The sequence below is a fragment of the Homarus americanus genome, unplaced genomic scaffold (genome assembly GCF_018991925.1).
Source record: "Homarus americanus isolate GMGI-L3 unplaced genomic scaffold, GMGI_Hamer_2.0 scaffold48354, whole genome shotgun sequence".
In the NCBI taxonomy this organism is placed as follows: Eukaryota; Metazoa; Arthropoda; class Malacostraca; order Decapoda; family Nephropidae; genus Homarus; species Homarus americanus.
Genome location: NW_024723833.1, coordinates 2736807 through 2753108, shown reverse-complemented (window position 1 = coordinate 2753108; position 16302 = coordinate 2736807). Strand labels below are relative to the sequence as shown.

The 16302-nt window shown below is 37.5% G+C and overlaps 1 protein-coding gene across 7 annotated transcripts in view; it reads right to left on the bottom strand.

Moving 5' to 3' along the window:
• The window catches only part of LOC121863741 (baculoviral IAP repeat-containing protein 6-like), a 146822-nt gene that overhangs the window by 31826 nt on the left and 98694 nt on the right, over window positions 1-16302 (bottom strand). For 6 of the 7 annotated variants that reach the window (XM_042362498.1, XM_042362500.1, XM_042362504.1 and 3 more), the window contains 13 exons: window positions 15994-16180; window positions 15469-15693; window positions 14671-14795; window positions 11778-12038; window positions 10708-10828; window positions 9343-9616; window positions 8924-9189; window positions 6651-6951; window positions 6316-6480; window positions 2497-2723; window positions 1882-2187; window positions 1114-1311; window positions 167-406 (listed from right to left, as the gene is read on the bottom strand). In XM_042362498.1, the coding sequence (XP_042218432.1) occupies window positions 167-406; window positions 1114-1311; window positions 1882-2187; window positions 2497-2723; window positions 6316-6480; window positions 6651-6951; window positions 8924-9189; window positions 9343-9616; window positions 10708-10828; window positions 11778-12038; window positions 14671-14795; window positions 15469-15693; window positions 15994-16180 (2896 nt within the window). The remainder of the gene's footprint in view (window positions 1-166; window positions 407-1113; window positions 1312-1881; window positions 2188-2496; window positions 2724-6315; window positions 6481-6650; window positions 6952-8923; window positions 9190-9342; window positions 9617-10707; window positions 10829-11777; window positions 12039-14670; window positions 14796-15468; window positions 15694-15993; window positions 16181-16302) is intronic. The other variant, XM_042362503.1, reaches the window with a different exon arrangement.

Genomic DNA, 16302 nt, shown 5'->3' with positions numbered 1-16302 from the left:
TGGTGTGTTATTTATGTGTAGTACAGTATAAACCAGATTAAGGGTGATGATGTGGAAGGAAAGTTTCAAACAAGCACACACCTATGACAGCAGTTAGAATGAAATAACAATGAATGAAGGAACAATGTGTAAGCAGAAAAACATTAACAATTATATGACACTTTACCTGTGACCATTTTGATAATATCTGACATGGATGTGGTTGTTGGAAGGTTGAGGAGTCTAGTCTTGTGTCCTGCTCCAAACTTAGGGTGTTGGGTGAGAGGTGGAAGGCTGCAGCCAGTGGGGGATGAGAGGCCACCTTGAGGACTGTTGATGTGCACCACCACTCGCTCTGTTTCCAACAACAGTTGTAACACCAGGCGGCGAGTGAACCCTGACAGAGAATGCAGATAGCTCACACCACCTGCAAGGTGATGATAAATAATTAATTGCTGAGCAATGTTTCCTTTACAAATGACTGGACTTGCTATTTGTATACTCCCATTCAAGCCTAACAGCCTAAAGGATCAGGCCCAGAAAAAACCATGTCTATAACAACTTAGTTATTCTAAAGGTAAATAAATATAATCATTGTTACTACAAAAACACCAGCAAGACTCTTCACTCTTGGAACAAATGATCTTAACTAAACATCAGAAACAGCTCTCCTACATGATGACATTTTTTGTGGTGGCAGCCAACACCTACACCTAAGGATAATTGCCCTAAATTTTGAAGTGCCTTTTATAACAATAATCAATATCACCCACATTTATACTCTTTGTATTACCATAAACGACTCAACATACTTAATGCTTCAATCTCCACTCTAACCTCAACACCATTTTCCACCTGGAAGATCATCTCATATGTATGGAAGGTAAGAACTTACCATGAAAAAATTAACTTATGCCATTATACCTTCATCTACTAGGTCAAATATGTTGAATATACAGTATTTCTTTTCTACAATAAATGGGGCTTTAATAAATTGGATGCAACTTAAAAAAAATAAAGTCAGAATGGATTACACAGACAAAAACACACAACTTTTATTTTTTACTCACTCCTTCCTCTTAACTTAATTACTAAAGTCACAAGTAAGTAAATTAGATATCCCTTCTTTCTTACCTGGAGGTGGGATATTTTGTCTCTGTATGAGGTGACAGAGAGTGGAGGCCAACAGGTTTTGGTTGTGAGGGTGGTTATGGCAACACTGTCGCATGAGGTGGATGGTGGCATCCTCCACACTACTGTAGTCGCTATCACTCCCACCAGAGGAGCCAGAACCTCGCATCAAAGGCTCACTACCACGTACAAGAGGATCACCTGGAAAGTAACATTGTGTGTGTGATGAGTAACATTGTGTGTGTGTAAATGTATGTGTACATAATTTTACAAACTTACAGACTTTGGTTTAGCCCTGACACTTCATACATCACCCTAGGATCACACACATCAGCAGCATGTCCATCCCCAATAACCACTCAACATTGTGCTCTCTGATCACATGGCCACGCTTCCTCACCCACCTCTCTCCTTCCATCCACTTCAAAATTACACCCTCTCATTGTCCATTATTATTATGGCCACACCACCTCAGCAAACTCTGGTCCGGCAATCTTTCCACTTTCACAAGTTCCATCTGTGTTTCTATTTTTTCCAAGCTATTCACCTACAGATTCTTTAACACTAAGATGTGGAGGTGGTAAGTGAGAAAGTACATGGAGATATTTTTTTTTTAAATTGGTTGTTATGTGTAAACAGGTTATGAGTCTCATTAATTATCCCATTATATATTTTCCAATAAATGTATTAAATATTTGCCATTATTCTATATATGTGATTACCAATCTATCTACTCAATCATAATTTAATGCTAGTGTGAAAAATTCTCACCTAAAACAGTTAGCAAGGGCAACCAAAACACAGATCCTTCAGTTGAGCCCAACCAGTCTCTCATGGGTGGTTCAGCACACAGTGCTGCCAGTGTGTGCAGTGTGTGTGCCACTAGGGAGGTACTTAATGTGGGAACTATGGCTGCTGTAATTTGTGGAGGAGCCTGAGGTGTTGCTGATGACAGGGTGTCTTCTGCACTTCTAGACTTCTCAGCAACACTGGCTTTCTCCATATCCGTGGCACTCTCCCCAGCACTAGGGGATGTGCAGCTTTCTACCTGGTGTAAAACTTCAGTCTTGCACCACTCTGCAAATAAAGAATCAAAGCAGAACTAGACATGTGTTTGTAAAACTTTCATGCCCACATTGCCACAAAAAAAATTTCTACAGCTTGAGGTAATCTAAATATGCATACAATGAAGCCTTAAAAAGTTCATACCGTAGTTCTACAGTGAACACTTTTTACTTAACTTTGGAAGAAAGTACAGTACATGCACAAGGAGATGCTCATAGATGTAAATCATTATGCCTCCTATATGTGCAGTGATGACATAAAAAGACCCAGACTGTGATACAAGAGGAAGAAGAATGCTTTAATTGGTCTTGTCTGTCTTACCTAGAATACCATGAACAAGTAACAAGGGGAATCCTGAGTCGAGCATGAGGTGTATGGCCTGGGGAGATTGTGCTACAGTTGCAAGGGTCTGAAGGTGTGCTGGGGTAAGGGATATGATGCTTGGGTCCTGGAGGATTAGTCGTCCTTCCACTGCCCCTGAAGAGCCTTCCACCCCCTCCTTCATGTCATCTGTTCTTGCAGCACGGATTTCAGCTTCTCTGTCTTTCCTGAAAGGGAATACCAGATCCCATGAGCATTGATCATTGGTTATATTACTTTATATTCACAATTACAGTTGAACCTTGATAAATTGGACTAATTGGTGCAGACCCCAGTCCGAAAAATGAGTCCGAAAAAAAAAAAACCCGAATATATAGGGGGTGTGTGTGTGTGTGTGTGTGTGTGTGTGGGTGTGTGTGTGTGTGTGTGTGTGTGTGTGTGTGTGTGTGTGTGTGTGTGGTGTGTGTGTGGGTGTGTGTGTGTGTGTGTGTGTGTGTGTGTGTGTGTGTGTGTGTGTGTGTGTGAAAGTGTGGAGATAATACTGCTTATCTGAACTATCTAAAGAAATTCAGTTGTTATGTTATTACTGCACTTCAACAACTAAGGTCTTTAAGTGTATAACAAGGTTATTAAAAAAAAACAGAACTCTCTGGGTTGAAAATCAGACATGTAAGTCTGGCTGTCAACAACTGTTGTCACTGAGATACTGAGATGATTGTTATTTACTGTAAAGTGTTGTATGTAAGTAACCACAGAATTTGTCTTATGAATAAAGAAAACTATATACTGTATAGTTCTATAAAGATAAAAATAACAACAAATAAGTGTAGGAGTATACTGTATGTGGAAGACAAGTGTTTCTCTAGGAGCAGTTGGCACGGGGGTGGGAGAGGGGCAGCATGGGTGCGTGACTTCCTCCCCCTCTTCCACAGGATTCCTTTAACACTTCTTTATGCAATTCCACCACAATTCTCATATAATTTTGGATCATTTGATGCCAGGTTGATAAAACATTAGCCTAAAAGAATCAACTTTCCTGAAAAAAGAATCCCACACTGAACATGAGTCATTTGTTTACAAAGAGCAAACAGCTGATTGGCTTACCACAATGTATCTCCAACACAGTTGTGCATTCATCATCAGTTAATAAATACTATTGCAGTGTATTTATCATCACTTAATAAGTAATATTGTAGCGTAAAGAATTATGCATCTGCATATACCCTGGTTTATTCATTAATCATTTGTTTAAGTGTACAAGTAGCCAAACTGAGTCATCATCATATAACACCCGAAGGTAGTAAATAAAATTTTTAAGAAGGAATCTTCATATTAAATACTATACTGTACAGTGTGTTATAGTGACCCCTGTTGTAAGCTGGTCATTTGCTGAAAGCTCTCACAAGAAAGCATTTTGAGTAAACAACCTTCTGATACAGCTTATCCTTTTTATATTTTCATGCCATATTACAAATTACATACAGTATTGTATTTTTTCTCTATTACTGAAGATGTTATATTAATCATGATGAACATAAGAAGCCAATCATATAATACTGAATAAATAAATAAATAGAGCTGACGAATGCTGCAACACCTGATCAGCCCCAACCTGCTTACATACTCGAGTGTCCTAGTTCTCAGTAGGCCTATAGCAAATCTGATTAGACTGCTGTACAGTATTCAGTAAGTGTTTTTCACTTCATAAGATTTTTCTTTTTTAATCTTCCCCCATTACTTAAAAAAAAAATTTAAATACGTATTTCTGGTGACTAGAGCATCTCAGAGTCCCCCAAAAATGAATTCCGATATATTGAAGTCCGATTTATCATGGTTTTACTGTAGTTCAAAGATTGAGCTCTACAAGGTGTTCATAAGAATCCTTTTGTTTTACTAAAATTGCAATATTTGAGAATTTTCCAGTCTCCCAGTACCCTTCCTTTAATCATACAGTAAAACCTCATTAAGGGGACCACGTTAAGGAGGATATCACTTAAGCCAGACAAAATTATTGGCCAAAAAATAATTTTAAGATAAAAAAATTATTATTTTTTTTACCTTAGATGACATGTCCGCCCTGAGCCAAAATTTCAAGGGACCAAGGCATCAGCACGTGAGACACAGGTGCCTGAGAGTTATCAATTGTTGTTTGTGGGAATATTATTTCATTCACTCTAGTAATGATACAATGTTTCTTATTATGTTATTGTAGGTTAATACATGGTTCATATAATTTGTTTATCACTGTGACCATCACCATTTTCAAATTAGACTACAAGATATGTACAGTCCCTCCTCGACTTACGACACATTCGACTTACGACAACCTGGACATACGACGGCCATGGTCGCATAAAATATTTTTCACATTACATATTTTCGAGCCCCGACGTTTGGTTGGGATTATTAATAAAGGGATGCAAATGTTTGAAGAAATGGATCAAAATGTTGAGAGTTTTGCAAAAGTTGACAGACTGATCCAAGATGCACTTGCTTGCTACAGGGAGATTTACAATGATAGAAAAGGCAAACTGTGCAGTCTAAATTGGACATATATTTTAAGAAGTCCCCCACTGCTGTCACCTCACGCCCCACCACAGCTGCCTCTTCACTCCCTAAAGATGATCCAATACCTTCAATAAGCAAGTATGTTAGCATGTCTGAAGAAAGCAAACTTGATGACCCACCCAGCCCTGTCTCCTCCTCTGCTTCATCCAATTAATGTAGTCTCCATGCTTAATAAAAAAATTATTGAGGCCCCGTGTGCATGCAGCTGACTACATTAAAGTTAAGTGCACAGTAACACTTTATTCATTTTTCATTATTGATTACTTTTACTGTACTCTATTTCATTTTAGAATCTCCAGGTATTATTTTTGCCTTTTCGACTTACGACCAATTCGACTTACGACCTGGTCATCGGGACGGAACCCCGTCATAGGTCGAGGAGAGACTGTATATAAAATGGTGCAAAATAACAGTATCATTATTTTTCTTTGAAAAATCAATGTTTAACATTTCTTGGTTAGGCAAACACATTACACATTACAGTTTTCCTCATCATGTGCAACTAATAGTGTGCCCTGCTAATGGCACTTAAAATGTGGTGCAAACCAATATTTGTTTATTTCATAAAAATATGAAAAACATATCTAAGAATTTAGAGTTTAACATGATTAGATGTGAAAAATACATTTTTTCTCATCCATATGCAGCTAATAATAAGTGCAATGCCCACAGTAATAAAAATTATAATGCAAAACTAAGATATTCCATTAACCCCTACTACGTGTGTGTGTTGCCAAGCACTTTTTATGAAAAATAATGCAAATAAAATATTCTAAATTAATTATTTATAGGAAAAAAGTATTATGATCAGTAAATATATACATTAATGGTCATCCCGGAAACAAAGGCAAACGGTACATGACCGCTAAGTGCGTAGTGACCACGAGCATCAGCTGTCAAACAACACTGTCCCTTTATCTCCCTCGCCACTACTGCCACAGGGAAGTTTCTAGAGGGCCAATATATAGTTTTTCTTAGTTATTTTTTATTGTGTTATTATTTAAAAAGGTTAAAAATTATTTTTGGAAAAGTTGTTTCTTCTCGATTTACCCAGCGTGGGGGATACAGCCAGGGGCACCCTAGCCCGGGGCGTAGGGGTTAAGGATGCCAGGCTAGTCTTGTACTTTTTTTAATTTCATGAAAGATCTCTTTATCTTCCTACAGACATCATTTTTTGTCTTATCATGTTTTCCTTTACCTATTCTTTCATAGAAAAAATAGAATAATATGAATGAGAATAGATTAACCCACCTGTCATCTGTGATTGACTGGTTGTTATCAATCACTGTTAACACACACATATTCAGTAGTAGTTGTGTGAAGAGTTGTGGCCGAATATGACACATTGAGCACTTGATATGATCTAAACCAACTTTCACTTCACCTTCACTTCTTTCTGACCACTCGTAAACCCGTCTGGAATAGGGAGAACAACCCATTAATGATAAATTATATTATTTCTATCTCAAAACAAAGCACAGTATATAATAATAATCACTCTTAATATATCATACAAAAAACTTTAACTTAATACAATTTCTAAAAAACAAAGAAATAAAAAACAAGAGAAAGGAATCAATAAGGACCTGAACAAATCATCGGTAATAAGATTGGTGGTGTCATGAGGTGTGTTCCAGAGCACAGCAGCAATGCAGTGCAGAACTTCAGCACTGACTCCACTATTAATGCTTCCAGATGATGACTGTGGTGACTGCTGCTGTGGAGGTCCAAGGTTATGATGGTAGTCATCTCCACTAGGTGTTGGAGATGGTGGGTACATTACAACGTGGTTCAGCCATGACAGCAACACTGAAACACCCTCCATATTGCTGCTGCCCACACACAACTCATACAGCAAGGCAATAGCTGCATCTAAACTGTTTCCACCTGCAACAGAAGTAATTCCAGTAAGCATGATGTTACTAACCTCCAACACAATCTTCCATGACATAATAAAAAAAAAAGATTCCCTTTGGTATCTGTGTTTACCATAAATGCAAAACAGGAATAATGGCCTAACACAAGAAGCTAAATCATAAAGCTTACCATTACTCCTCAAAAGACTATTTGCATAAAATGTAAGATTTCATCCTCAAGCTTATCCTAAATTTGTTCACCAACAACTACAGTACTGTATATTATTTCCATGAAAAAAAAAAACCTAAATTTCAAAACAGAGTTGGTGCATGGCATTCTCTGAGGCAATATATATGTTTAATAACAGTACAGTTGGAAAGGTTCGTATAATTATAGGTAAAGACACTTAAATCTTGGAAAATAATTCCCAAAGCTGGAATTTTCCGTATAATTCCGGCTTTGGGAACGATTTTCCGAGGGGCACATTTTGTGGAAAAATTCAAGAAAATTTTCCCAGCGGCTAAAAGATTTTCACATCAAATTTTCTTCATTTAAGCAAATGCACAAATATTTGGAAACTTCTTATGATCTAAAATAATGCTGAATAGCTTATTTATATAAAAATGCTACCTTTGGTTTGTTTAATATTAATCCTGACCGTGATACAGCCAAAAATAGATCCACCAATCACAATCACTTTTACATACAGCCTTACTTTACCAAGTATTGCCAGGTAAAATTGCGAGTACAAGACCCAGGATGGGGTCAGTGAATCTTTGGTTGATTATACTTCAATTATAATATTCCTAGGGAGTGAATTACTGCACATCTATATTGAAATGTGTACAGTACTTGTATTAATGGTTAAGGATTGTCACCATATGCAAACAAGAGAGTCTGTCTGTACTTTACGACTAAATCTGTGTGTACTGTACTGATGTTTCTGATGATACTGACACAACAAAGAAATTATTAATCCAGTATTTCACTCTTAAATCTGTGTTTAACTGATGTTTCTCGAGATAGTCAACCAACAGAAGTTACTGTACTGTACTGGCACTTTATGACTAAATTTGTACCCGTTACTACTGACATTTTTTTTTTTTTCACGGGAATTAACCCACCCGGGCACAGGTCGGACGGCCCACAACGGGGTCTGGGAGGCGAAAAAATAAGAAAAGAAAGAAATTAAAAATAGAGAAGAAAAAGGTTATACAGTACTGTGTTAAACTACACCACGAAGATGCTGGAAAACCAGCCTTTTAAAGTGAGACAGATTGTATAAGCATGGAAACACAGAAAAAGGTAGAGCATTCCACAGTTTGGCTGTGTAAGGAAAGAATAGTGTACTATAACAGGTTATTCTAGTGTGACCGACATCAACAGAGAAACGGTGGGCACCGCTGGCAAGACGTGTGTTACGAGCCCACGGCCTTGTCGGTGGTACACAGGATGCTAAATCAACCGAACATTGCCCGTTAAAGTACCTGTAAAAGAGAGAGAGTGAAGCAACATTGTGGCGAAGAGAAAAGGAAGAAAGATTATCAACTAAAGGAGGAGTTAATAAGATAAATGCCTTTGATTCCGCCATATCTAACAGTTGGACAGAAGAGCCACCCCTGATATGAGAGCAGTACTCCAAGTTAGGACAAATGAATCCCTTATATACTTGAAGCAATTGCTCAGGAGTGAAGTAGCTACGGCATCTGTACAGCATTCCCAACTTTCGGGAGGCAGCTTTAGCTATGTTAAGGATGTGTGATTTCCAAGACATAATGGAGGAAATAGTGATACCTAGCATATATATTTCAGAATTTGACAGAATGATAGCGTCTTGAAATGTAAGAATCACTGAACCTGTTTTATCTATATCTGTATTTACAGTGAAATTTCTGATGATACTGTCACTAACATGAGAATTACTGTATGCAAACTTAAAATCTATAGAGTAACTCTATTGCTATATTTGGATACACTTTCTAGGTTTGTGTATGTGCATCACCTGCAGGTTGTCTGAGTAGAGGGTGAGTGAGGAGTGTCATGATTAAGGTGTGCAGTAGCTGGGGGGAGCGAGCTGCCAAGGCGAGTGTGGTGGCCTCTAAGGGAGCTGAGCCGAGGGGTGCCAGGTGGAGGGGCCCAGGAGGGGTCAACAGCAGCGTGACACAAGCCTCCATGACTCCTGAGACCGAGGCTCCTGCTTCCACTCCTACACTGAGTCCTCCTTCAACACGACACATAGACTGATGGATCAGTCTTAACCACCACATACTGGAAATGATAACAAAGACATCTATTAAAAAGTAAACATTTGCATCTTACATCAGCTAATTATCACACTCTAGACAACTAATTAGAGTAGATCATTAAGAGTAATTAAAAAAAATATTGTGTGAGAGGGATGTGCTTTTATGTTGACTGTACCTTGCCCGATGTGGAGTGTAGTCAGAGATGGAAGTTTCATGCACACCTCTGGAAGCCTCTCTGAATGTAGTCGTTCCCAACAACTTTAACTGAGACAAACCCAGAGTTGAAGAATCCCGTGGACGATGAAGACGGACCACAACGATGGAAGCCACAACAGGGCGAGGAAGTACAAGACGAACACGGGATAGTCCAGCAGTACTGAGTGGTCCACTCACAGGCATGAGGTACCCACCCTCAACACCAACCTCTACACACACAGCTGATGGGCAGGCTGTTGACAAAATATGGCCATCATATGGATCATTCTACATATAAGTCTTACCTTAAAACACAAAAATAACAAATCGATAAGACAGCGATGTAAGACATACTGTTTTTATCTGGTATGTGGATCTGCTCAGCAAGGATATATTCACATATCACACCAAATAAACACTTACAATACATTCTATCTTCATCTTTCAGTTCACACAACTACTATGTCTAATTATATTTACTGTAATTTCACGCACGCACACGCACACATACACATCCTCGACACCGGCTCCTACTACCACCTGAGATCCCTCATCCGAGAATTGCTGTTCGACACCACAACCGCATCCAGCCCATACGAGCACGAACTGATTGCTATAAGAACAGTCCAGTCCCAACCATTGTAAAAATTATCAATAACTTGTAATCAACCAGTGTATTCACTCCGAGTCAATCTTACTTTTTGCAGTCACTGTGTTGAAATGCCCTGTAGTTTGAGCTTCTCCCCGCCTAGTTATTATATATTATAATTGTATCACTCATATTACTTGTATATTATTTGTAAATCAAGAGACCCACTCCCCAATTATGTAACTATATTTTCAGCCTTCCTGCTGCCATGCTCTTTCAATAAACCGTTAATTATTATTATTATTATTACACACACACACACACACACACACACACACACACACGCACACATGCACACACACACACGCACGCGCACGCACATGCACACACGCACACACACGCACGCACACACATGCACTCACGCACACACGAATGCACACCTATGTATGCTCATGTAAGGTAAATTAAGTATTTTGTTTTAAATGTATTGATTTTATGCACATAGCAAGTGTTCTGACTTGCATACAAATCCTATTTGAGAACTTTCTCAGGAAGGGTACCCGTTCATAACCCGGGGAACCCCTGTAGTTATAAAGATACATGATGATGTTACTGCACAAGATGAGTAGTTTTATAATTGGAGTCGTTTTATTTATTTTTTTTTTCTAAATGTTTCAACAGCTGTTAGGTGGCTGTCAATTAATATGAACAGGGAAATACAGTACAATAAAATCTATGACAAGATGAGGTACTTACACACGAGGGAGACTGTGTGGGGACATAAGTGCACCTCATGCAGCAGGATAGCACAAGGCAATGTCAGGTTCAGGTCCACCCAACTCTCATCAGGGTAGAAGTGGTAAGACCAAGGAGCACTCTGAAAGGAGATTGAGGGTGTCATCATGAAAAGCCATTCTATAACAGAACCAGTGAAACCCATGAAAATATGTAACCAGGATTTGGGGGTTTTGCAGTCAACCACTGGTGTAAGGAAATGGTGGCATCCAACACTCAAAATGAAAAATTAGATGTCACAGTTTGCTCTTAAGACATGGAAGTCTGAAAAGGCATGACACCATGCAGTTCAGCAATTCCTAGTAATCAAAACTGCCTATAAGATCAGGTTTGCCCTTCAATACAGCTTGGTATTTGTCATCCTCAGTGACAGTAAAAAGAAACCTTTATCACAAAATTATATTACAGTATTAGCAAATGGAGGTATGCTTTGCAAGATGTAAATATGATTCAAATTATTTCAATAATTATAATAAAAGGACTGAGAAATATATGGATCTAACATAAAACTTCTTATGCAAAAAAGTAGAGGTGAAAGCACTTAGTTCTGCAATGAAAAAGTGTAGCAACCCATTAAGTTATATCAACAAATCTCCTGAAGAGAGAATAACAAAAGGAAGGTACTCAGCCATAAAACACAAGCAATCAATGTTGATTATATGTCACTACTGTATAATAATAAAGGTTGGGAGCCAATAACAGAATGCTCAGTTACTGATGCTTTGATTAAAAAAAATATATTTAAGAACTTTAGTTTTTTTTATTTGTTTATATAATATTCTTTCAGTATTTCATTTCCTACATATCCAGCTACACATGTTGTCCATTTATGAGTACCCAATGGAAAAGTGATCACTGCCGGAGGGGAAAAATGTTTTACTGCCAGTTTCATTAAAGCAAACATTCTGGATTACTGAAATTTGTACAGAAATGCTGTACAGTACAGTACCTAAAGATCATCCCCAGAATTTTACACGAGGGAGCTGGGAGGAGTAAAATTCTACATGATATGAAAATTTTAAAACACACACCTTTGTTCTTTGGAAAAGCTGATTTGAATCCACAAGAACATTTGCAGGTCTTGCTGTAGGATTACTGGAAGTGACAACAGCGAGAGGAGCAAAGTTATATAGTCCCTCTGTCTGCTCTAGGGGTTCACTGCGCTTGTTGGAAGGTGTATTGTGGGTAGAAGGTGGGAGTGGAGGAGCCAGGTGATTCATGACCGCAGTAACTAATCCTCCACGTCCACCTCCCATCATCCCCACACTGCTCACAAGGTTCTCCCACAGCATCTGCAAAAGAAAGGGAAAATTTCATGGATAATGCTTCCTTCAGGAATAAATAAACTACATTTACAAAATTTCTGAAATAATTACTGTATAAATTTTTATCAAAAACAAAACCATTTTACCCATATAAACTTACTACAGTGCTTCCCATTACCTGTAGCATAGGTCCAAGTCTCCACCCTGCACTCAAGTGCTTACAGAATTCATTCACTCCTTAATTTTGACTTACAAACATACAGTCGACCCTCGTTAATTCGGACTAATAGGGGGGGGAAGGGTGTCCGTTTTAGCCGATTGTCCGAATTAACCGATTTAGGGGTTAATATTGCATTATATTTCAAAGTCATTGTTTTCGTCCTGATTTTATCCCACTTTCCACTGTAATACGTATGCAATTTCAGCAAAAATATTACATTTCCGTGAATGTATTATATCAAGCACAGTATGAATAGAATACCATTGTAATATAACGGTATTTTAACCGAAAACTACTAAAAATGCAAATAACATCTCAAGAACATCGGAAGCTTAGGTAAAGTCTTTTGTTTTCGTCATGTATTTTATCCTATTTTACATTGAAATACATCACGTTTCAGCAAAACTACTATTTATTTCCAAGAATATATTCATTCAGGCGCAGTTTAGTTAAAATATACGTGTGATGTAACAGTTCTTTAACTGAAAACGATTCGAAAAACACGTACCCTCTAGCCCTGTTCAAGGAGAGGACTGGGAGAAGCTGTTTGGTGCTGCAGACGATGACAAGGAAAATGATTTGGATGAATTTTAATGAAAATATTCAGAAATATGGTATCGTAGTATTTATTCAAGTCAATTAGGATAGAATATTATTGTAATACAACAGTTTTTTAACTGAAACCAATCGAAAAGCGATTACGGTAACATCTTTTGAATGAAAGAAAGCGAAAGTCGTTGTTTTCGTCACGATTTGATCCCACTTTCCACTGTAATACGTATGTCATTTCAGCAAAAATATTACATTTCTATGAATGCATTATATCAAGCACAGTATGAATAGAATACCATTGTAATATAACAGTATTTTAACCAAAAACTATTAAAAAAACGAGTAACTTCTCTAGAACATCGGAAGGTTAGGTAAAGTCTTTTGTTTTCGTCATGTATTTTATCTTATTTTACATTAAAATACATCACGTTTCAGCAAAACTACTATTTATTTCCGAGAATATATTCATTCGGGCACAGTTAAGGTAAAATATACATGTGATGTAACAGTTTTTTAACTGAAAACGATTTGAAAAACACGTGTACCGTGTAGCTGATACTCAACAGCTGGTGGTGCGTCATGTGTCGTTGTAAACAATAGGAGGTTGAAGTAGATTACCGGGTATTATATTAAGTGTGAAATATCAAAAAGGTTTTTATTACCGGTATTTTTTGTAGATCAATGAGAACTGTGATACCGTATATGATATGATAAGTTAGCCTGTGCTAAGAACTTCAACATAGACTACTGAAAACACGTTGTAAGGTAATTTAGCCTATTGTAAGTTGGTGAGCTTCATTTGCTGAAGGAACTGCACAACTTTTCATTACTAATTGGTACAAATTTTACATTTCCATTGTTTACTGGCAGTAAATGGTAAATATTTTTCATGTCTGAAGCTAAAAGTTGCATCCCCCCCCCACACTAGTGGTGGAGATGTTACATTTGACCAAAAAGACGCTGGTGTTTTATCCCAGCAGTGGGTGGACCAGCATTTTAGCTTAAGGTCCGCGTAGGTAATATTCCTACAAATCTTAAAAAAAAAAAAAAAAAAAAAGTTCGTTCAGATTTTGTCCGAATTATCCGAAATCCGGATTAAAAGGGTCCGAATTAACGAGGGTCGACTGTACTGTATTCTTCATCAATTTACTCTTAAACACCAATATCAGTCTTTGTCACCCTTTTTACATTCATCATAAATTCAGACTGCTCATAATTTTTGCCAATGACATAAGTCCCCATGAAATTGATGATTAAAATACTTACCAGTATATTATTCACCTTTAATACTATTAAAATGAAATATACAGTAGCTACATATACAATTACTGAACTACCATACTGTTCAGTACCACCCTTTTAAATTTACCTTTAATTTCAATGGGGCAGTGAGCAATACAGGGTCTGCTCTGGTGGTATGGACATGCTATGGTAATAGTTTGTGAAAGACTGGTAAAAAAAGTGAATTCAGATGAGAAAAGTAGGAGGGAGAGGTCAAGATTCTAATGCAGGGGATAGACATCCAGGAAGCAGCTGTATCAATGAATGAGCAAAGGATTTATTAATGAGTGGGTTTTAAATAATGTGCTGCAGATAGATGATGCTGGATTGTGTGAAGTGACTGGGGTAATCAGATTTGGGGCCTTGGTATGACAGGGAAGCACCATGCTTGTACACATCTTTTACAGCAGTAAAAAAAACTGCAGGTGTATTTGGTTCTTTCTGGGCACTGGCTAGAGGTCAATCTGCCTGAAAAGTGACTTTTATAAGATTCTCTGAAAATTTGATGTCTTTCAAATCCCTGTATGGGCCAAAGACAAGTATAAGGGTGTCGATACAGTAGAGCTCATAATTCACAGGTGAACTAACAGGTAAACAGTAGCTCACCTTCATGCCTCCAAGGGCAGCAAACTTTTCCAGGATGGTGGGACAATCCAGCACTCGAGTGAAGAAACACAGTGCAGGTTCTGACAATGATGGAGGACTCCACCAACCACCTGCAAATAGAATACCTCCATACTAAATAAATAAAACAACTTAAAATACATACAGGTCATTAACAAAATGACAGATTAATCATAGCAACTAAACTGAATGGCATACTCAATATTACTTATCAAGAGTACTGGTTTTATTTCTACAGTGAGTGACCTATGGAAAATCTTTTAGAAATATAATTGGTTACCTTGTATTCTTTATATAAAAAAAATGCTCATTATCCATCTCAACCACTTTTAATCTCTTGGAATTCATGACAACAGAGATTAAATACAACAAAGAGTTATGTATCTATGGCTTAAGCCATTTTATATAAAGAAAAATTGTCTCATTAGTTGTATTTTACCATCTAAAATAAAATATTTTCCTGTCAATAACATTTCTCATTTATTTATCAAGTAAAACCAATGGCAGCTATAAATCCTATAATTTCAAGAAAGAAAGAAGTAACAAGCCTAAAAAATATTAAAAGTTGTACAGATGTAGTACTGTACACCCTGATGATCAAGAGAAATTCGTTGAAAATGTAAAGATTCAGCGAGTGTTTACGTAGTATTTGAGCATGTTTTATATACCCGGAATAAGGCTGGATATTTTTCCAATCTCCAACAAACCAGTATCCAGCAGGTGAGTAAAATTTGACAACCAGTGCACCGTTAAATTTAAACAACTTATCTTATAACTAACCTGGGGTGATAAATGTCACAACAGGTCTCAGGATGAGGTCTGATGAAGTAGCCTTGGTGTTAAGTGTGAGAAGCAGTTGGTAGAGTGCATCAGTGAGAGTCTCCCCGAGGCACAGCTTCTCAGACACCTCACCGCTCACAGTCCCCAGCAACATGGATACGCTGCTTCCTTCACATGCCGCAACAGACTTCAGCAATAGTTGCATTGTTTCATTGTTTTGTAATACTGGAGAAGCAAAATTTAATTAAAATAGAAAGTATCCAGCAGAAAATTTAAGTGATAAATGATGTACTGTACAAAATTAGAAGTAACTGTACTGTACTATATCACATGCATTCTTTCATAGAGTTTTATATTAAGCTGCAGGAAAAAGTTTTTATTTTAAGTAAAAACATTACAAATTATGAACACTAATTTAAACATGTGTCTGAAGACAGTTTCATGAAACAGTAATGTCAACTGTTATTCACACCCCAGAAATTCAACTGTTGAATGTAACTGTTTTATTATCACTTATCAACAAACCTGTATCAGCCAAGCATGCCACACTGTTAGGAGCAGCATGGGAACAGGTCTGGGGTGTATGCATTGCTTTGTGCTCATCTGTCTGGCTAGAGCTAGCATCAGACCGCTGTTGTTCAAGTTTGCTGGAGTCAGTTAAAGATCCTCCTGCATTCTCCTGAACTTCATAGTTTGCTCCTCCTGTACGAGCCTATAAAGGATGACAATCACAAATATTACAATATTATATATATACAGTCATCTAAAATGCTAAAAGGTGCTATCATTGTATTCTTCTGCAACTAGAATTCAGAAGAATATAGAATTTATGTA